The 23,728-nt window shown below is 40.2% G+C and overlaps 1 protein-coding gene across 1 annotated transcript; it reads right to left on the bottom strand.

Annotated features, from left to right (window-relative positions):
* Positions 1-6,319: 6,319 nt before the first annotated feature.
* Positions 6,320-6,712, bottom strand: LOC147899360 (lachrymatory-factor synthase-like). Its single transcript, XM_087377711.1, has one exon. The coding sequence runs from the start codon at positions 6,710-6,712 to the stop codon at positions 6,320-6,322; it is 393 nt and encodes a 130-aa protein (XP_087233837.1).
* Between the last annotated feature and the right edge of the window lie 17,016 nt (positions 6,713-23,728).

Genomic DNA, 23,728 nt, shown 5'->3' with positions numbered 1-23,728 from the left:
CATGCTTGTCCTTCAAGTAAAATTTCTCATTTTGATTGCCCCCCTCTCCCCTTTGTGTACGCACGTGTGCCTCCCTTCCTCTTGAGTCAACAATTGTGGATATCAGAACCTCAATTCATTGTATGTTTTAGAAGCAGGAGGATGCATCTTAATAGGCTTTGTTTGGGTGCTTTCGCTCTCCATTGTATTCATTCAAGAAGCACAAAGTTGCAATTCTATGGAGTTTTTAGAATACCTATACTTTATATTTGCTAGTCACCTTTGCTTCTATTTGAAAAAGTAGATGGGAATTTTGGTTGTGCAAACAATTGATTACACTGGCCAAAGTAAGGATCTTTAAAAAAAGAAAAGATTTGGGGCACCACTCAATTGGTTGTACCTACGCCCTTCTTTATACTTTGTTGACGTCTAAAGGAAGCATCATGAGCACTTCTTTCCAACCCTTTCTTTAATAAAGGGAATACATGATAACATCCATTATGGTTGAAGTGTTTGTGGGCGCTTAGAAACTTTTGGTTCTACAATGGAGAGCTCCCTTAAAGGTTCTTTTGAAAAGGAATCAAATATGGCTAAAGGTTTGAGATGACTTAGAATTTGATGCCCCCATAACATTTTGAAAAAGTAAGGTGAAGTTGAGTTTTTTCAATTTTGTTGCAAAAAGAAAAGAATTCCCATTAGAGGTAGTGATAAGCACTTTCGAGATTCACCATCTTCTATGGATGACCAAACTCATGGTGTTGGCCTTGAGGAAAGGTGTTGGAATGCAATGCCAACATGATCGTGTGTACATGTGAATAGATCACTAACCATGACAAACTACCACATGGCTCAAAACATTATTATTCCACATAGAAAGAGGGTTAGATTTCTTACTTTATGATTTCTTACTTTATGTAACTAGTACTCAACCTCCATTGGTTTAAGTCTCATAAACTTTAACTTGCATGGGTGTAGATAATGTTTTAGTTCATGATCCTAGTTAGATATTATGATGATGCTATTTTTCAAGTAATGGAGCACTTCACCCAAGGGTGTTCTAGAACATCTTTGTAAGCTTTGGGGGTTTGGAGAAATGCATGAATACAAAAGCCATTACAAATCATAGCCGTGCTACTTTTCAAGTAATGGATCAATTCGCCCAATGGTGTCCTGGAATACCTTTGTATGATCTAAGGGTATTGGAGAAACATGAATACAAAAGCTGTTAAAAATCATAGCCTTATTTTTTTTAGTGCAATATCTTTGATAATCCCTAAATTGTCTCCTATAAGCATCATAGCCTTCTTACTTTCTTCAGTGCAATATATTTGATAATCCTTAAAATGTTTCCCATAAGTTTCATAAAAAATTATTCTCCTAAAGGGTGGGTTTTCCAGTTGCTTGTAGTCTAAAAGGCACATACATGAGTAGAAGCAGTGTACCATTGATTTTAAATTAAGGCACATGCAATGACAATATATGACATTAAATCATATGAAAAGAGAAATATAAAGACAATTCATCAATCCATTCTTGATGAGAAGTATCAAAAGAATGTAAAATTTAGTTTTAACTACCACGCTTTCTCACCCTGAGCTCTTAATGCATAGGCAACCTCACATGCCTGACCACTCACTTCTGATGGACAATGCATATTATGTACATGGACAAAGGAATGCTTGTCAACCTATTCTCTCATTTGTATTGTCATAAGAATTAAAATTCCATCTGCTATAGTCTGCTTGGTGATATTTCATGAAGATAATAATGTGAATTAGCCCAAGGTAGAAGGAGGCTATAAAATATTGTGTGCATTTGGTGTTTATTAGCACTGGCTCTCCTAGAGACAATGCTTTAGGATTGAGTTGAGTTGCAGTTTTGTGATTATTCTTAGCTTTTAAGGAATTTTTAACATTCTTAACCTCTACTTTTAAATGGCTGTTGGCTTTTCAACTTTTAGCTTGTGTGTGGCTGTTGGCTTTTTATTAGCTTGTGTGTGCTTTTTACCCCCCTCCCACATGGCTATAAATCAATTCAGGGCTCCACTCTTCCTCCATGCTTGAGCTCTCCCTAGAACGATTGCCTTGGCTTTCTCCAACTACAAGTCTTCAAGTCACTTCAAGCTTTTCAATCGCTCATCTAGGTCTCGCGTGTTTATTTGTGAGCAAGGCGCTAAAGCCAGTTCGACTGTTAACTGCTAAAGCCGTTGCATGAAAAAAAAAAGCTATCCAGTAAGCCGTTTGCCTGAAAAGCAGGTTCGCTTGTTTTAAAAAAATATGTTTTCCTATTGAAAGGGCTTCATGCCAACCAAACGGGCTTTATGCCTGCTTAACGAGCTTTATGCCTATCGATGAAGAGATTTTCGTCTATTGGATCTGTTTATAAAAACAAATCCAAAAAACCCCAGAAAGTTGACATTAAAACTTTGCAAGTATCATTGGTAAAACCTTCAAGGAAAAATAACATTGATTTACCTCCTAGTTTTAATTTATAGTTTTTTTTAAAATAAAGGCAGTGGCTTTGCAGTCAGTGTGAGAGCATGCAAATAACTATAGAACCTTGGCAAATCCTAATGGATCTTGCGAGTCCTCAAAGCGTATTTCTTACTAAAACAATCGGCAGTGTCTAAAGACCCGTAAAACCCACAAGTTGGAGCCAAGTGCTTTCGTGCATACATGCACCCTTGTTTATGCAAGTGTGGTGCTTTTAGAATAAGATATGGGAGAGGTGGATGATGTGTGAAGGAATCTCCATGGGCCACCTTGCCACCTAGATGGACCCATGGCAACATTAAGTGAGCTAGGCACTAGATCAATGGTATGGAAATAAAAAATTTGTAAAAGAGGTTGAGGTGGCAAGGAATCTTGTGCCAACCCTATCTCTTGAAATATTTTAGTGCATGAGTATGCGTGAGGTGGTAAGCATCTTTGTGCCAACCCTCCACTTATCTTCCTAAGTGCTTGTGCACATTATAAAATTAGGAAGGAGCCATGGGGCATCTTGGACTTGGTATAAGGGGTGCTTGATTTATATGGAAAATTGAGGCAAGGTATTGTGGCATGCAATTGAGAGTGTGCAACCTCCTCACTCACATGGAGGATGCCTCCCCCACACTATGCATGTGGGAGGGGCAATTTGTTACGAAGGCCTTGGCTTATAAAAGGAGATCACTCTCTGATGTTGAGGGGCTCTCTACGTTCGACACTTCTCCATGTAGGTACTCTCTTTGTTAGTCCTCCCCCCTCCATGTACATAGCCTTGGTGCTTTGGAATACAATTATGGATTTCCTTGTGTCTCCATTTCCTCCCCTTGTTCTCTCTCTCTCTCTCTCTCTCTCTCCACATATGCCCTTGTATGATAAATTCTCTCTCCTTCTCCCTACTCTTCTCTCTTCCCCCCTCTCTCTCCGTTTCCATATGCACGCGCATTGTGAATACTCTCCCACCTCTACCCTCATGTTGCGGCTCCTTCATTTCATGTGCAATGGGCAATGCTCAAATCCTTGAGTTGTGAGAGCACGAAAATTCTACCCCCTCACAGTACTATTGGGGGATTTAATGATTTGATAGAACAACCATCATATGAATGTGCTTATCATGAACTACTGATGGAAAATCTACTCAACAATTGAGAGGAAACAATGCCGCAAAATGGTGTATTATCATTCTATTGGTGGGTAATCAACAACCCATATGAGGATTTACATGGACTACTCATCTGCATAATTACTGTTCTCTATGTAGCATTCAATGTGTGTGAAAGGACATCAAGACAAATGTGTTCAATTGTCTAGATCTTTGTCCATCTGAGAAAGGATGAAAAAGTCTCACAATGTAGTGTGTGCATGTGTATTTGTAGCCCTTATGCTATGGATTCCAAAATCCCTGGTGTAGATGCAAGAACCACCACTTGCTTGATTATTTCCATGGGGGCTCAAAATCAAAATAGCTGGAGGTTGAGGTGGCCATGTGTGCCTCTTCATCATATCTTTTGCATGCATATTTTGAGGGCTCAACATCTTGCTTGGCCTAGCTTGGACCGTATCCTCACAAATTGAAACTTGGGGAAATTAGGGGTCAATTGGATGTGAGTTGTTGAAGAGATCTAGTGAGCGAGAAGCTCAGAGGTGTTGTGTTATTGATGACAAAGGTGGGGCTCAAATAAGGCAAGACTGCTTCGTGGGTTTTCTTCTTGGCTCAGGCCTGGATTTAGTGAACCACATTGGGGCAATAATCCTGATAACAAACCTAAAGGGATTCTTGCTCAGGTATGGACCTTTGATAGTTGAGACTTGGGGTCATAGAGCTACATTGGTTTGTCTCCAAAGCTTAAGAGGTTGTTATTTTCCTTAGAAGAGAGGAAGGGAGTGAGAGGGTCCTATTACTTTTATTGGTGGGGGCCAAGGGAAGTGAAAATTATTTGCCTTGGAAGAGAGGAAGGGAGTGAGAGGGTCCCATTACTTTTATTGGTGGGCCAAGGGAATTCAAAATTATATTATAGTTTATTTGAAAGAATCTATATAGTTTATTCTCAAGAATCTACATTAATTACATGGCTTGAGGCAAGAAAGTGTTTATTACATTCACTCACCTAGTCTATATAGGAATTGTTTCTCATCCAAAAATGTACCATGCCAAATCCAAAATGGGTTAACAAATGTTGGCTTTAGAAGGTAGTGTAAATGCACAAAGTTTAGGTAGTTTTAGGTCCATGATTTCGTGCATGTGCATTCATGTTGTGTCTTTCTAGTGTTCTATTTATTTTGACAAGGATGAGATATCTAGCATGAAGTTGCGTCCTAGTTGCTTTGACATTCAACATGGTGTAAGCTAACACACACACACATACACACACATAGCACGCGCATGCGCACACACACATAGAGACATATAGATATAATATATAGATATAGATATTTATCTACACACACACACACACACACACACTAACACTACATATATATATACATATATACATATATATATATATATACATATACATATATATATATATATACATATACATATATATATATATATATATATATATATATACATATATATATATACCTCTATTTATGTATATATAGACACACACATACATACATGCATACATGCATACATACATACATACACACATACATACATACATGCATACATAACATACATATATCAAACACCTAGGCCCTCCATATCCACCATACCTTGCACATTTATTTACGTAATTACTATTGTGAGATAAGGTGAGGCCTATGCCGCGTCAATCCCCGCTCATAGGATAGCACGAATTTGGATCTAGCTATTAATCATTCATGTATGTACATGAGTAGTTCAATCAATCTAGCCACCTAGAAAATTATTCATCATTATTGTTCCTAATCTTTTTATTTTGTATGTTGCCACAAGAGTCATTATTGCTGGAGGCCATCATACCAAGGAGGCACCATAGGGGCTATACTACACAACCACATGGAGCACTAGAGACAAAGACTACAAGTCATATGTGAAGATTCATGGTATGCTATGTCACTAGATCTAACAATTGTTTGCATGTGTGTAGGTCCACATGAAGAAGCTATTGACTAGAACGTTACCTACGCAATTCCACATTCTATGCACAAGCAGAGCCCATCATGGCCATGTTATTAGTTGTTGGGGAAGTATAGAGGGTGCCATGTGTCATGTCTTGTGGGCAAGACCTCGATATCCTCTAAGATCCCTCTTTCATGCCTAGAATGAGGGGTGCATAGGTAGACAAAAAAGTGCCCCTATATCTTAGGATGTGATATTATGCTACTTCATACAATTATCTTCATTATTAACCAATGCCTAATATTAAAAGTATCGTAGACATAGTTTTGCATGATTAAACTGAATTTGATTTCTTGTGTCTAAATAGTAATTCAAGGATTTTAGCCCATGTTAGTAGTAGTATTTGCTATAACATTTTCTTATCAATACTTTCATTGGGGACTAACTTCATTTAATGTTGATGTTAATGTTTGCTAGGAATCCTAGATAAGTCATTCTCAACTATAAAATGATGTTGCATCTTGGACTTCATCTATATGGAGCTCATGCATATCTTCTTTTGAGGGTGTTGTTCTCATCTAAGAACACGTTTAAGATGGTTTCTACCTAAAGACCACCACCTTAAGCTCGTTCTTCAAGAAAAGTAAGAGATTTGAAATAATTCTCACTTATGTACTTAGATTGATCCTTCTTGTATTATTTAACACGGGTTGTGTGTGGCTCTAATAAACCTTCAAAGTGTAAAACTTCAACTTTACACATATTCAAAAATATTAACCTACTTATACAAAGATGATGTGAAGAACACTCATAAAAGGGCTGAAGGGCCTGCTGGCTCGATTTGCTTTTGAAGTGCCACGCTTTCCAAGCTCTGTATATTTTTCTCGAATTTTTCCCGCATGGAATGCAGGAAAATCTTCTGAGTGTGCCCAGACACGGGGTTTACTTCGAAGCTCCATTTCACCAACGCTCCTCCCTCTTCACCTTCACCCACTTCAAAAGCTGCTATGTATCCATCCAGTCCCATGTTGCTTTCTACAACCGAGTAGGTGTACTGTCTTTTTTGTTGATCCCACGTGAGTAGCTTCTCTTTCACCCAGCTTGCACTTGAACTCTCTTCGTTCCTCCTCTCCTTTCCCACACAGTATCTAACGCAACCTGGGGTCCCTTCCTCTCCCTCGATCTGCTCGCATATTTCCATCGTTGGTATCCAGAGCTTCAGCCCGCAAAATCTGCTAGCGACCTCCCACGCATCATCCGGGGAAGCTGAAATTTGTTGCTGAACCAACAGTCGCCATTTTGTGGACTGATCACTCCTGCTCATGAGTAGGCGACCCAACGGCGAGTGAGTGAAGAAATGGAAGCAACGATGATCAAGTGCAGATCAGAGCTTCATGACAAGTATGGACAAGTTGTACCCAACAACATGAAACTTGACCGGTTTGCAATCTAACCATAGTGCAAGCAGCGCGATCGTGCGATCATTCACACGAAATTGGTTCGAGTGATGCACATAGGCACATAGATGAGCCTAGAACTTGAAACAGCCGTCCACAAATAGAGCACTCGACCTCCAGACATGTCATCTAGAACTTGAAACAGCCGTCAACATTAAATACAGCACTACTCAAGACCTGTTGCTTTGTGAAGGCCAAAAGTTGGACATGCTGAGGAGCTCGATGTCGTATAAAGTTTGCGCGCACCGTTCTCTCGGGTTCTCGGTTCGCTAGCAACGCAAATATGTAAGCGGGCAGCGGCTTTCTTTCTTGAAGAACAGCTGGGTTAAAAGCACACGAGTAGAATCAGCAGAGGCTCTTTTTCGCTCGAGTGAAAAGAGCACTGAAATCACCCATAAGGCTAAAAGGCACTACTTTATTGAAAATGAGGTTTTTGTCTACATTTTCCACTTTTCTTCAAGTACTTCAATAATGCTAAAAGGCACTAGTCTCTACTGAAAAAGATGTTTTAGAAAGGTAATAGCAGGAAATTATGTCTATGTCTACGTTTTAACTTTTCCCAAAGAGTTCTTCATTCAAAGGATGGCCTTTCAAGTACCCCAATAATGCTAAACGAGTAGCATGACCCATCTACGTCAACGGGTTAGAGACCCGCTTCGCTGGGTCTCAAGGTGGGATCTTAAAATGTCTTTGTTTTCAAGATCCCCTTCACCATAGGCAACTTAGTTTACTCAATGATTTAGCTAGGTGAGCAACGATTCTACTCATCTCCCTCATGATTAATGTTTTGCTAAAGGCGTGTCAACTCGGTTTTGGTTCACCTTCAATTTGATTTAGCAGGCGTTCTCAAATAGGTGGAAGAAAAAAGCTATTGATCCCATGAGGATCTGCTTCTGTTCCCTTTATCAGATAGATAAATTCAAATATAAATATATGTGTGTGTACGCAAAGAGTGGGACACACACACACACATGGGATGGTGTACTATAGTGTTGAAAATTTTGGCACGATCCTTTGGGCAAACCTTTTGTTTTCCATGTGGACCACCGAGAGTTGCTCTACATAATTAACAAACCAATTCACCAAATAAAAGAAACACACCAAAGGGACAGATGATGGCCTTCCTAACACTGGCTTGTTTTTGCTATCAACATACTAAGATAAGAATAAAGAAATCATGTAGTACCTCTCCATGGCTACATTTTTCAGAGATGCAACCATAGACAATGGGGAATGATTGCACTAAAATCTTATAAGTATATGTTAATAAACATGGTCACTTGTACAAAAAAGGGGAAGACATGATCCCCTACTAATGAGTCTTCCACAAAAGAGATCAATTGTCAGAAACAAAGCAGATCAAGGTGTGGGCGGTGGTCAATTTTTTACTAAATTCATAGTGAAAAAAAAACTAGATGTAGGACCATGGAGAAGTACCATCTATGCAAATATTACAAAACACTACAAGAAATGTGATGCATACCAACGAGTAGAGAGGACAACCTTCCAAGAAATGTGATGCATCCCAATGGCTAAAGAGACCAACTTTCCAAGATCAAATGCGATTATAGCCGACCTATCCATGGGAACCCTTCCAAAATGGGGATAAAATTTTATGTGTATATAAATACATGATGGTGGCAACTGATTATGTCATCAAATAGGCCAAAGAAAAGCCTTGTAATACAACATAGCCAAAGCACAATAAGGTTCTTGTATGAGACTATCATCAATAGGTCTGGATGCCCCATTGACATCATGTCAGACCAAGGAATTCCCTTCATCGATTCTGTTATTCAAATTGTGACAAAGCAATTGCCTTTTAAACTCTTTTTTTCAATGGAAAGGTAGGTTTGGCCCCTTTCCTTCTCTTGGCATACCGTTCTTTCACTAGCAATTCATTTTGCGAGTGTGGCAAAATTATCTCTACTTTAAGTTTTGACTTTAACCTTGCTATAGATTTTCTCCTTTGATCTCTCACACTCTCTCTAGTGATTGCAACTATAGTAGGGTCTACCTAAATCTAACTGATGCAAGTAGAGATTGTTTCCTCATCAAATTGCCCAAAAATGTGTCACTTTTGCCTACCTTTCTCTTTGAAGTGTGCTGGTAGAAAATATTTCTTTATGAGATTTTGGAAAGACTTCCAGGAATCTAATTGTCTCTGACTATGCTTTGTAAAATTCCACCAAAGTGTGGCACTCTCTACCAAATGGTTGGTAGCACACTTGATTTTTATACTTTTCAAAGAGTTGCCCTCCTAAAAAATAATCATCTAACTAACTAATCCCTGATAAAACAGTATGTGCATCTTTGTTTCGATTGAAATTCAACAATATGAAATGTTATAATTTTCTTTGTTCTCCTTGCTCAATTGTATGTTGTAAGTGTGGCTCTCACTATCGTAAGGATATGCTCATATTTTGAATTAGAGTCAGATAACTTGTCACTAGATGAGTGCCTCTTTCTTGTATCACACTTAACTTTATTTTGCGATTTCTCCCTATGCTCAGGTACTTGTCAATTGTGCTTGAATTGCATCTAACTACTCTTTGAGTGTGGGTGGATAGGGTTTGTCTCCCATGATGATGCAGTAAATGCAAATAAAGTGGGATGAAGGGAATAAGGATATTTAAGGGTATGAAAAATATAGGCAAATGATCGATGCTTATGTGCTTTGAGTATATGATAAAGAAACAAATCATGAATGGTAATAGGTGTATGAGATAAAAGAAAAGAAAAATAAACCACATATCTCACTCATCATTAGATGGAGATTGAACTAAAGTACAAGATGTCAATTTGCATTGCTTTAGTCACCTTTGTACCCAAGCACTTTCCAATTCATCATTTTAGTTGCTTTGTGGATTCAAATTGCTTCTTTGATTTGGATTTCAAGGTTAGCTATTCTTTTAAGATTTCTTGAGAAAAGAATTCCTTGGAATACCTCACACATTCACTTGTTCAAACTTGCAGGTTTTCCCTTTGTTGGCCTTCCCCTTTTCTTTTGAGAAGTCCATTTTTGTCTCAAAGTGGAAGAATAACTTAGAGTCTTAGAAGAGGATATATATATATATATATATATATATATATATATACATACATACATACATACATACATACATACATACATATATACATACATACATACATACATACATACATACATATATATATATATATATATATATGAATCTTGCAAGGCATGGCTTGTATCGTCAAGGGTGTCCTTGACTTGCTATTGTATGATTATGAGCTACTAGACATAAGTGTGAAGGGTGTAGAACCACATAAGCAAGAAGCAGAGACCACATCCAAGAGACATTTTAAGGGCTATTGGCACCCCAATCCACCCCAAGACGTGATGCTTCTATCACCACCCTGGAGGGTCACAATGGGTGAAAATTGTTCTGATTTGAGGATGATGCTCCCCGTGATGTTGTAATGGCTAACTAGTGTCAACTCAAAGAAAAGGGCTTGGATGCTCTTGCACTCTATGCTATGTGGCCATACAATGGGTGCCTCCTCAAGATCTCATATGCAATAAGCAGTAGCATGCGGCATTGAGAACTGGGTTGAATTTTTTCATGAAGACGAGCTTGATTTTGCAAGCACCAAGTATAATGAGCTACAAGGAGAGCATGACAGCCTTAAGGGAGATCATACTAGGCTATAGGTGGAGCATGATAGTCTTAAAGAGTCTCACACCAAGCTACAATTAGAACATGTATCCTTGAGTTGTCAGCTCCAAGAGACCCAAGCACAACTTAGGGATACACAAAGCATGATTGACAGGTAGGGACAATTCCTTGCAATGAACTAGAAATGACTATAGTCCCTCATTCATCGTGTTATCATCACCTACAAGCTCCACTAGTTGTGCCAAGAGAGTGCCACACTCTAAAAGGTTGGCCTTACCTAGCTAATTGGAGGCACATTATCCTTCCATATCCTTGACCCCTTGTTAGCCTCCCTTCTCTTTGCAGCACTAGCATCCAGTCCCCAAAAGGCACAAGGAAACATCCTAGCCTCTTCATTAAAAGGCCCTTATTTGGACATCAAGTTTTGAATAGAGACCTTCTAACATGAGTTTGGAGCCATGAGGACATGGTCCAAGTAAAGATGAGGTGAAATGTTAATCTCAAGTTACCCAACCAACCCACATTAGGTCCACATTACTGAGTGTGCGTGATCTAGGAGCTACCATTGTGAAGTTGAGCGATGGGACCCCAAGTATCTAGGATGAGAAAACACGGGCCATGATGTGGATCCTATCCCTAGCAGTGGTTTTTGGGTTCTCACATCCATGTGATTAAAAGGCAGTTCACCAAAACCAACTAAGACTAGAGTTCTAGGCTACTTAGTAGAATTGGAGTTAGAATGGGCCTGCTTGCTTGAGTTCTAGGCTACTTAGTGTAGAATTGGAGTTAGAATGGGCTTGCCTGCTTGCCCCCTTTGCTTTGTTAGTGGTCTAAATTTGAGTCAATTAAACTAGACAAGATTCAGCCTTGCTTCTTGTAATCCATGTGTTACCTCAAGATGAGGCAAGGAAGAGTGAGATTGCAAACCACACACAATTGTTACATGAGCAAAGTTGTAACTTTAGCTATTTGTAATAGGCTAAGGACTATTTTATAATACAAGCATCGGTTTTGGAATCTCAGTTAGTTATTGATTTCTTGCAACGTTTGTCTTTTGCTTTGTGCATCCTCGTATGCCATCTTCATACGTTTTTGCACATGTAGCACAAACCCCTATGATAGAACTCTTGACATCTATCTTCTACACCCAAGCATCGAGTAGGTTTTGTACACCATCCTAGAGTACAAGAGAGGGCATCTTCAACTTGATCACTATTTGCAGCCAAGCATAGGGTTCACTAGTGAAAAATGGGGTGAGAGGAAAAGACCATCCACATCATTATTATTGTTAATATTATCATCAATATTACCATCAAAAACTCCAAAAAATTAGATATTAGTGTCAATATTTGCATCAACAACTCTTTAAAAAAACACAGCATAGAAAAAGGCACCTATAATTTGTAACGTTTAACCATTGAAAATTTTGGACAAGTGTGGGATTTCACTCTACACCTTACAACAATGAAATTAAATGCAAGTCTTTTCATAACTAAAGATATTTTCTATCAATATTGTCCTCCATTATTGAATTAATTGGAATCATCCAAGTCAACCTCATGAAATTAATGCTTATCCTCTCAATCATCTCTAGCTAGTTCTTGCACATCTTGGGCATGTGAATTGAGTTGTCCAAAATCATTGTCTAGGAAACCCTGAAAGGAACTCAAACTATCTTACATTCCAAAAATCTTGTAAAAGGTGTATTGGAAGTGCCACCATCCAACACATCTATTTGTTAATCTATTTCATGCTCCATGTCTACATCTTAAAATACATGTTGCTTTCTGGGTGAAACTTGAATCACAACTCACCACTAATTGTCCACTCAATCGGGTTGAAAAAACCACCTAAGATATAGTTGAGAAAATTTTCATGACATTTTTATGCAAGCTTTCATGAAATTTATGTGAGAATGAAAGGGAGTAGGAAGCAAGAGTGAGCAAGAGCAAAACGTAGAGTGTGCAATAGAAAGATAAGATGAGTACGAGTGTGAAGATAGTTTTGTCCAAGTGACAAACTATACTAACCCACTAACTATAGTTAGGGGGGAAAACCTCCTAATGAAGGAAAAGTGCCCTAACTCACTTATTAATTACATTGGCCACTGCCTAGAATATGCCAATGATTCTAACACCTCCCTACAGTGCCAATGTGATGTACAAGGAACTGATCCATCACCAAAAGGAGATAAGTTCAGGGCACTGCGAAATGCCTCAAACTTCTCACGTGGAAGTGCTTTGGTGAAGATGCCTGCAACATTGTCATGTGTTGACACATAGATCATACTGATCTCCCCTGCATGCAAATTCTCTCTGACATAATGCTAATGAACCTCAATGTGCTTTGTGCGAGCATGAAACATAGGATTCTTTGCCACTGCTATAGCACTTTGACTATTAGTGAAAATTGGAGAAGGACCCTCGAATAAGAGATTAAGATCAACAAACAAACGACACAACCAAACACATTCAACTATCATTGTGAAAGCTGGCATGTACTCAGCTTCACATGAGGAAGTAGTCACAGTAGATTGTTTCTTGCTCAACCAAGAAATACAAGCTTTTCCCAAAAAGAAACAATTACCACCAGTGGACTGCATGGTGTCATAGTCTCCAGCCCAATTTGAGTCACTGTAGCATGCATCTACAAGTCACCCCCCCTTGGAAACATCAAGCCATAAGACTTTGTGCCTTGCAAATAATGGAAGATGGATTTTATAGCCTACCAATGTGTTGTCTTTGGGCTGTGCATATACTTGCTCACTAAATATCAGGCCATGTATTGCACAAATAAATGAGGCATCCAACAACATGGCTGTAAAGTGTGACATCCATTGATTCATTTGCATCATACATAGTAAGCTTCAGCCATGGGAGTGGCTATAGGCTTTAGTGGCTGTAAAGTGTGGCATCCACTGATTCACCTACATCATACATAGTAAGCTTCAGCCATGGGAGTGGCTATAGGCTTACAATCTTGCATGTTGAACCTATCTAAGAGCTTTTGCACATACTTGGATTGAGACATAACAATGCCACACTTGTCTTGTATCAATTGGATCCCCAAATAGAAATTTAACATGTCCAAATCTGTCGTGTCAAATTTAGCTTTCAATTCAGCCTTGAAATCTGCAATTATTTCCTCATGTGACCCTGTAAGCAACATGTCATCTACATAAAGAATAATGACCAAAATATCCCCCCCATCCTTCTTGATGTAGAGGGTGCTTTCCGTGGGACTATTATATAACCCCTTACTTTTTAGGAAGGCATCAATCTTGGCATACCATGCACGTGGGCTTGTTTCAACCCATATAAAGCTTTATTTAGCTTGCAAACTTGAAGTGCATTGCCCGAAAGTTCAAATCTAGGAGGTTGTTTGACATAAACCTCTTCCTATAAGTCCCCATTATGGAAAGTTGTTTTTATGTCCAACTGATGGACATTCCAAACAAAATTTACAGCCATGGCAATAAGTGACCTGGTGGTCATCCGAGATGTAGGAGCAAAAGTCTCCTCATAATCTATGCCCTTTTTTTGAGCATAGCCTTTGGCAAACAGCCGTGCCTTGGACCTATCAATGGACCCATCAGGCTTCCTTTTCACTTTAAGAACCCATTTGGTACCAATGGCATGTTTCCCTAGTGGCAAATCCACAACATCCCAAGTCTGATTTTTCTCAATGGACTACAATTCATTGTGCATGGCATGCATCCAATGCACATTATCCTTGGCTTCTCCAAAAGAGTCAGGTTCTTCTTCATCAAGAAGTGTACCTGCATAAGCTTTCTCAACAGAAAGATCCACCCTTGCATGCCTTACTGCACTACGAAACCTGCTAGGCAAAGGTGCCTCAAGTCTACTCTCCCTGAGAGTCTGTAGCAACCAATTCGGAACTATTTTGGCTGCATGTATCTCTTGAATCTCTTGCTTGACAACATCCACACCCTATGGAGGAGCAAGATTAGCATGTGGCTGAATCAAGGCATGTGGATTAGGAGGAGGTTGCTGTAAATTATGATTTTCCACAAGAGCCTCAATTGGGGAACCAAAAGCTATAGGTAACATTCCTTCAAAAACATCATCTGAAGAAGCTAGAAGAGTAAATTCAGCATGTGTATGTGCTGAATTCTCTAAAAAGATAACATCTCTACTCACAAAAATCTTGCGAGAGGCACGATTATAGAGTTTGTGCACTATACCCAACAAAGCACTTAAGTGCCTTATCTGACAACTTATGTCGAAACTCCACAGGCACATGGGTATATGCAACACAACCAAAAACTTGAAAGTGATCCACTGAAGGCTTTCTCCCATGCCAAGCCTCATAGGGAGTGATTGTCTTCAAAGCCTTTGGGAGCCCAATTCAAAACATAATTGGCACACGTGAGGCCTTCGAGCCAAAATTTTTAAGGTAACTTCTTACTAGTAAGCATGCATCTATCCATCTCCATGAGGATGCGATTCTTCTACTCAGCCTTGCCATTTTTCTTAGGTGTAAGCCTCAGTGTAAGCTAATGTGTGGGGGTTAACGGTCACTGTGCCTTTACCCCGGTTATGTACAATACTCAAACACATATATAAATGAATGAAAAAGAAGATTAGGGTGGTTCTGCACCCACTAAAACTTGTGTGGCTCTCTGTTTCTCTCTCTCCCTCTTCCATTCTTGCTTCCGTTGAGAGCACTCTCAGCTAGTATCAGAGCCCGGGTGATCTAGCTGAGCGTGCGTGAATGCTTAAAGCTCAGCAGCTCTATGGGAGGAAGGAGAAGCTTTGTAGGAAGCTTTGTGGGTGACTTTACTTGCATCCGAGTGTGTAGAGACCTTGAAGGAACCTTTGGAAAAGTCACTTTGGTTTTGCGAAGTGGTTTTAAGAGCCTGTTAAGTGTTTTCAAAGAAAATGTCGTTTTTTGAGCTTTTCCCTGTTCCATTCGATGACAAAGACTCCGTATTGACTTGTAGAGGCAACTATTGCTTGCTTTTGGTGTCCACTTCACTTTAGGATCTTGGAAACACCTTCATTCTTGAATCTGGGATCATTTCATTGGATTTCTAACTTACTATGTCAATTTTTGCATTTTTATGCCCGGGTGTTAGAACTCAAGTTTGGAGCAACCATTTGCAGATCTGTCAGTTCCGGTGGACTCAGGAGGTCCTAAAACTTCTATGTTGCTCATCATTCGCACTCCGGTGGAGTTTACAAATAGCTCTGTTTCCAAAAACGTTTTTCAGTCCGTGTGTTGGACCCAGTAATTGGACCACGGTTTCCAAAACCGTCTGTCCCATTGCGTTCCGGACGCCCAAAAACCCCTACCTGTCAGTTCTTACGTGATTCGATGGAGGATTTTCAGAGTTATAGATCTTTGTGTATTTGATTTCGTCTCTCTGTTATGCATTTTTCATTCTAATGTTTTGAAATCTTAGATTTATGCCACATGGCAGTGGATAAGTGTTGACTCCCATTTCTCACTCATCGGTTGGGATTTTGGAGTTCCAGTAGAAGAGAGATATTTGCAGATTTTCTTGCTGAGTCTGATTATGCAATGGCACCCATGTTTTGAGGCATCTCAGGTTCTATTTTCAGTAGCGGTCATTACCGTGAGACTATGATTTCTTGAGCATACCTTATGCAAATCACTCTGGTTGCAGTTTGAGTAGTGTGCACTCATTCGTGGTGTGCATTGGGTTGTAGTGGATGATTTATAGGCCATTTGGATGCATTGCAGTCCTTATTGGATGCGCTGATAGGCCCAAATTGCCTTGTGGGATGCTATTTTTATGGACGCTTTGCACATGGATGCTATTTTATGCTGAGGGACAGCTTTGACACATTGCAGGTGATGCACTGATAGTGCTATGCTCTCTTGGATGAGATATTATTAATGCATATGCCAGTGGACAGTGTTTATGCTTGAGTCATTTGGCACTTATTGGCATTTTGGATTGCCATTGCAATTGGCATTTTCTTTTGGGCCAGATTTGCTCATATGGATGCATAGTATATGCACATGAGTCAAATGCATCTTTTGATGCTTTGAGCTTTGAGTTTTGGTGATATTTCACTCTATTGTGGCATACACATTTGGGTGCACCTAGTATTTGGTGTGATTCTCTCTTGTAGGTACTAGCATTTGGGATTTTGTTTCATTTGCATCATGGCATCCTCTTCCATGTCTGAAAAGGAGTTTTTCAGCATTAAAAAGTTTGATGGGACAAACTTTTCTTTGTGGAAAGAACAAATAAGGGATGTGCTTATTCAAAAGAAGTAGATTAAACCCTTGGCAAGGATTGAAGCTAAGCCTACAAATATATATGAGGATGATTGGAATGAGTTGGATGCATTAGCAAAATCTACTATTAGACTTCATCTTGCAAAGTCAATTTATTTCACAGTAGTAAATGAGCAGATTATGGAAGATTTGTGGAAGAAACTGTGTGCCACTTATGAAAAGGAAACTGCCTCTAATAAAGTTTACCTCATGAAGAGATTGTTTAAGCTGCAGATGAAGGAAGGGGTCTCCATTGCTTCTCACTTGAATGAATTCAATATTATTTTCAGCCAGCTTCAGGCTCAGAAGATGAATTTTGGTGTGGAGACTAAGGCAATATTTCTCTTATGTTCATTGCCATCCTCATGGGATACCTTCCGTACAACTGTCAGTAACTCTACACTTGGTGGAGTACTGAAATTTGATGATGTTGTGGGTAGCTTGTTGGCTGAGGAGATTAGACGGAAGTCTATGGATGGCAACAAGCAGGATGCAGCCTTAAATGTGCAAAGGGGCAGATCACATTTCAGGGGGAAGTCCCAAGAAAGAGGGAAGTCTCGTAGCAAATCCAGGGCACGGAACATTGAGTGTTACCACTGTGGAAAGAAGGGCCATATGAAAAAGGATTGCTACAAGCTGAAAAGAGAGCAAAAGGATAAGAAAAAGAATGCAAATTGGGGTGCAAATCCAAAGGAAGAGAGTCCAAGGGAGGACAAAGGAAAAGTGAAGATCGAGGAGATCAATGCAGTCACACATGATAGTGACAATGACGTTCTCTTCATGTCTAGTTTATTTGTAGAGTTGCTTACCACTTCAGATGATGCATATTCCCAGGATTGGATTTTGGATTCTGGTGCTTCATTCCATGTTACTCCCCATAGGGAATGGTTCTCCACTTATGACAGTGGAAAGATAGGTTGTGTGCATCTTGGAAATGACTATGCATGTGACATAATGGGAGTAGGTGACATAAAGTTTTCTTTTGCAAATGGGTCTGCATTTGTTTTGAATCATGTGAGACATGTGCCTAAGTTGACCAAGAGTCTTATTTCAGTGGGTCAGCTAGATGATGCTGGTTTTCACACCACTTTTGGCTTTCAGAGTTGGAAAATTCAGAAGGGCTCTATGCTTTTGGCTAGGGGTGCCAAGTGTGGGACTTTGTATCCCTTACATGTATCAGGGGAATTTGATCATGTTGTTGCAATAACCGAGCAGCCAAGCACTTCTTTGTGGCATTGCAGGTTGGGGCACATGAGCCAGAATGGAATGAAACTCTTATGCCGTTAGGGTTATGTACCGCATTTGAGTTTCTCTGATTTTGAATTTTGTGAGCATTGTCTCTATGGGAAGCAGACTAAATCAGCCCATAAAAGAAGGGGAAAGAAAGAGTTTGAAAAGCTTGATTTGGTGCATTCAGACGTATGTGGTCCCATGCCTACACGGTCATTAGGTGGGGCTGAATACTATGTGACATTCATTGATGATGCAACTAGGAAAGTGTGGGCTTATGCTATAGCTCGGAAGAGTGATGTGTTCTAGGTATTTCAAAAATGGCTGGCCTTGGTTGAGAATCAGTCACGTAGAACGCTTAAATGCCTACGGACTGACAATGGTAGAGAGTATCTCTCTCATGACTTTCAGCATTTCTGTGATACACGTGGGATTAAGAGGGAGCTCACATCCCCTTGTACTCCAGAGCAAAATCTAGTTGCGAAAAAGATGAACCATACCATTCAAGAAAGGTTGCAATGCATGCTTTCCAATGCAAGTCTTTCTGGTGGTTTTTGGGCTGAGGCAATGAAGACTGCAGTGCATGTGATCAATAGATCACCTAGTAAGAGTTTGGATGGTGGTATTCCTGAAGAGGCATGGAGTGGCAAGAAACCTTCTTACTCTCATTTGCATATATTTGGGTGTGAGGCATATGCACATGTGTCAAAAGAGCTTCGAAAGAAGCTAGATCCTAAGTCTAGGAAATGCATCTTTCTAGGTTATGGTTAAAGTGGAGAGATGGGCTATCGTCTCTGGGATCCAGAAGTAAAGAAGATCATACGCAGCCATGATGTAGTCTTCAATGAGAAGAAGATGCATAAGGCACCCATGAGGGATGTGGAAATGAGGAGAATCACTTTCCAAGATGTGAATCCACCTACATATGTTGATAGACAGCAAGCTGATGCACCAAATGTGCAAGAAATGGTACCACCAAGTACTCCCAAAGGTATACAATCAAGGGTAGATGATGGATCATCTATTGATGGAAATGATGAGCCAAATGTGGCTGATATATGCAGGTGGCACAGCAAGCTGAAATGCCCTTGAGAAGATCATCTAGAGTGTCTAGACCGCTTGATAGGTTTGTTCCAGGGGTAGACTATGTGATGCTTACTAATTGCGGGGAGCCTTCTTGCTACAGAGAGGCTATGATGTGCAAGGATCAATGCAAGTGGGAGTATGCTATGCAATCAGAGATGAGTTCACTTATGAAGAATAAGACTTGGGACTTGGTTTCTTTACCACATGGAAAGAAAGCATTGCCATGTAAATGGGTCTACAAAATGAAGGTCACAGGTGATGATGTGCCTAGGTACAAGGCCCGTTTGGTCGCTAAAGGGTTCAAGCAAGAGAAGGGTGTGGACTTTGATGAGATATTCTCTCCGGTTGTGAAGATGAACATACTTAGATGCATGCTTGGACTAGTGGCATCAGAGGATATGGAGCTTATGCAGATGGATGTCAAGACAGCTTTCTTGCATGGGGATTTGCATGAGGAAATTTACATGGTGCAGCCGGAAGGCTTTGAAGAAAAGGGCAAAGAGCATTTAGTTTGCAAGCTGAAGAAGAGTCTCCATGGTCTTAAGCAAGTGCCTAGAGAATGGTATCAGAAGTTTGATGCTTTCATTCGGTCCCAGGGTTTTAGAAGGAGTGAAATTGATCACTACCTCTATCACTACCTCTACACTAAAAGGGCTAAGGATAATAGCCTGATAATCTTGGCACTATATGTGGATAGTATGCTATTGGCTAGCAAGAATACTTATGAGCTAGATGCATTAAAGGCCAAGTTGCATGAGGCCTTTGATATGAAGGATTTGGGACTTGCAAGTCATATTCTTGGTATGCGCATCACGCATGATTAGAGTAGGAAACTCCTTTGGCTTTCACAAAAAGAGTATGTTACAAAAGTATTGCAGCGTTTCAATATGGAGGGGGGGAAGCCATTGAGTACTCCATTGCCTCCATATGTGAAACTGAGTCATACAGATAGTCCCAAATCAGATGAGGAAAGGGCCATGATGGCCAAGGTTCCTTATGCATCAGTAGTTGGGAGTCTTATGTATGCTATGATAGCTACTAGACCAGACATTGCATTTGTAGTGGGAGTTGTTAGCCGGTATATGGCTAATCTAGGAAAGAGGCATTGGGACGCAGTTAAGTGCATCATGAGGTACATGAAGGGTACCAAGGAGATGTGCATCTGCTTGGGTAGAGGAGACATGTGTGTACTTGGCTACACAGATTCAGAGTATGCAAGGCATGTGGATAGTAGGAGATCCACTTCTAGTTATGTGTTCACCTTTGCAGGTGGTGCAGTGTCGTGGATGTCTCGCGCACAGAAGTGCGTTGCTTTGTCTACCACAGAGGCTGAGTATGTTGCAGCCACAAAGGGTTGCAAGGAGGCTATATGGCTTGATCGGCTAGTGGGAGATTTGGGGATTCATACAGGTGTACCGACATTGCATAGTGATTCCATGAGTGCTATTCAGCTAGCACGGAATCCGGTCTTTCATGCAAAGACCAAACACATTGAGGTCAGGTACCATTTCATCTTGAGGACAAGCACATAGAGCTTGTCAAGGTTCATACAGACAATAACCCTGTAGATATGCTGACGAAGAGTCTACCTAGTCAGCGGTTTGAGTATTGTCATGTATTGATGGGCATTGGATAGTATGCTCACTGGTTGTTCTCCCTTAAAGGCACATTGTCCTTTAAGTGGGAGGTTGTGGGGGTTAACGATCACCGTGCCTTTACCCCGATTATGTATAATACTCAAACACATATATAAATGAATGAAAAAGAAGATTAGGGTGGTTCTGCACCTACCAAAACTTGTGTGGCTCTCTGTTTCTCTCTCTCCCTCTTCCATTCTTGCTTCCATTGAGAGCACTCTCATAATGTGTGATGCCTTTCTTCTTCAAAAATGCCTCAAATTCATGAGACATATACTCCCCTCCTTTGTCAGTGTGAAGTGTCTCCACCTTGAGTTTTGTCTCATTTTCAACCATGGCCACAAAGTGTTTGAAATGCATAAACACATATGATTTTTTCTTTAGACCATAGACCCAAGTATAATTGGTGTAGTCCTCTATGAATGTAACATAATAGAGATAACCACCAAAAGCAGGTGTCCTCATGGGACCACAGACATCATTGTGTATGAGCTGTAATTTGCGAGTGGCTCTTACTACACCATCCTTTTTAAAAGGAAATCTATGCATCTTGCCAAGGATGCATCCCTCACATGGATGAGGAGGAGGTGACTCCAAAGGAGGCAATGCATCGGCCATAGGATGCTTCTAAAGTTTCATCAAGCTACCATAGCTCATGTGCCCATATCTGGCATGCCATAACTCCGCATTCTACATCCCAGCAATGGGAGTGCTCACTGAAAGTGCAAGATCGGATCTTCTCTCATAAATTTCAAGCTGAAAAGGACCCCGATACAAAGTGTCAGGCAACATCAAAGCATAGTTGTTCTCTTTGTCTCGGACTGCACATTTAGCATCATCAAATATGATTGAAATCCCCCTGATTGAGAGAGGACACTGAAAGTGAATTCTTCTTTATACCTAGCACATAAAGAACATCACTAATTCTGAAATCTGTGCCATTCGTGGAGGTGTGTATGATGTCACCCACTCCACACACTGAATAAGAATAATTGCTTGCACATGTCACCTTCTTTTTAGTAGGTGGTGTATGCAGAGATGCAAAAAGGCTCTTCCTTGAGGTGATGTGCTTGGAAGCACCACTATCAAAATACCAAGTGTTCAGTGTCTCATTGACACTGAAAGAGCATGCATCCTTTGAAGGGTCATAACTGCAAGTCAAGAAAGCATATGGGTCATCTTCAAGAGTGGTTGTAGTATCTGGACTAGCCACTAGAAAATTTTAAATGCAAGACAAAAAGGCATAATGCTCTTCCATAAAGTTGGCTGTAACATCCCCTCCATCATATGCATTAGAAGCTGATGCATCTGAGACAACCACACCCGAATCCCTTTTCTTTTCCTTAGCTATTTGCCTCTTTCATTCACCAATGTAATGACCTGGCTTCTTGTAGTAGTGATAAATGCCCTCCTCTTAGGCTTCTATGCATCACCCTTACTACTTAGCCTTATGAGAGGGCTGTCCTGAATCAGCTTTATGCTAATGTGTGGGCTGATTTCCATGTTGCATTTTGCTACCCTTTTCCTTTGGGCTTAAACTTTGAAAGCATGGCATGCTCGCTAGCCCATGTTGCCATGTTCTTTCTTGTCTGCTCTTCCTGCAACAAGAGTCCTACCAACTTGTGAAAAGAGAGAGGATTGTTGCCGCCCCTCAATGACAAATTCAGTGAGGTATGGAAACCGAGATAAGACTCAGGAAGAGAATTCAAAGTGGTGGTAATCATCTCTAAATCCAAAATGATCTCATCTATATTCAGCAACAGTTCTCTCAAATCCTGAAGTTTTGTGAGGTAAGCATTCATAGAATCTCCCTCATCCATATGTGTATGAGATAGCTCTCTCTTCAAGAAGGAAACTCTGGCATCATTTCTTGTTGCAAACATGTTCTCTAAAATCTCCCAAGCTGCCTTCGAGGTCTTGCATAACCAAATGTGAGGAATGATAAACCTCTTGATAGAAAGAGAAATAACTAAAAGAGCTTGTGCATCCTGTGAATCCCACCTTTTCTATTATGCCATGGGAGCCACCAAAGTAGCAGCTGCTGCTCCTACCACTTGTCCTACATTTTGACCTCTACCCCTTCCTCCACCTATAGGAGTGATAGGTGTAGCGTTCTAGCCTTGTCTGATCTCCATTAACATAATCCCAGATATGTCTGCCAACCAAGATTTTACGAACCATAAAACTCCACAAGGAGTAGTTGGTACCATCCAACTTATCCTCCTATGTGAGGACTCCAAACACCTCATTGGGGTTGTTCTAAGCCATATGCCAAAAAACTAAAAAATGCAGCAAACTAGACAAGTAAAATCCCTTCCTGGGATGTAAAATGCACAACCAAAGTTTGCCAAAAATTATGCCCCAAAATGACAATTGTTGTCACAGCCTATCAAAGGCTTGAAATGCACCAAAATGCTTTGCAAATGTCTAAAATCTACAAAGTATATCTGCAAAAAATTGGCAAATGTCTACAATGTGACTCACACTGAGTCCAAAACTGCTTGCAAAGCTCCCAAATAATCTGCCAATTGCCAAATTGCATCCAAAATGCAAAAGCCCCAAATTCATGCAAGAAACTGCACCTGAAAGAGGGCAAATCAACCAAAAGCCCTAAATTTAGTGTGGAAGATTGCAAGCAAAATCAAAAAGCCCCAAATTTATGGAGCAAATTCTACAACTTGTTGACTGCAATCCCTACAACAAACAAGATGCCCCAAATGTGCTCCCAGGCTATAAGCTAAACAATGGCTGTCTACAAAGATCACCTGCAAGTTTCACCTGTAAGGAAGAGCCTATGCACAAGTATGGCCTATACGGCCAAGTACATGAATTCAGAGTAAGAATCGTATAGCTGTATGGCTAATGGTGTATAGACAGTCAACGTTGTACAGACCAA

Source organism: Dipteris shenzhenensis, chromosome 8 (genome assembly GCF_047967505.1).
Source record: "Dipteris shenzhenensis isolate YYH24624 ecotype China chromosome 8, Dip_SZ_1.0, whole genome shotgun sequence".
Classification (NCBI taxonomy): Eukaryota; Viridiplantae; Streptophyta; class Polypodiopsida; order Gleicheniales; family Dipteridaceae; genus Dipteris; species Dipteris shenzhenensis.
The sequence above is the reverse complement of the archived record's forward strand: the minus strand, read 5'-3'. Positions and strand labels throughout refer to the sequence as shown.

Excerpts from the sequence above, each read along its gene's own strand:
- LOC147899360 (XM_087377711.1), bottom strand. The coding sequence starts at position 6,712 with ATGGAAATATGCGAGCAGATCGAGGGAGAGGAAGGGACCCCAGGTTGC.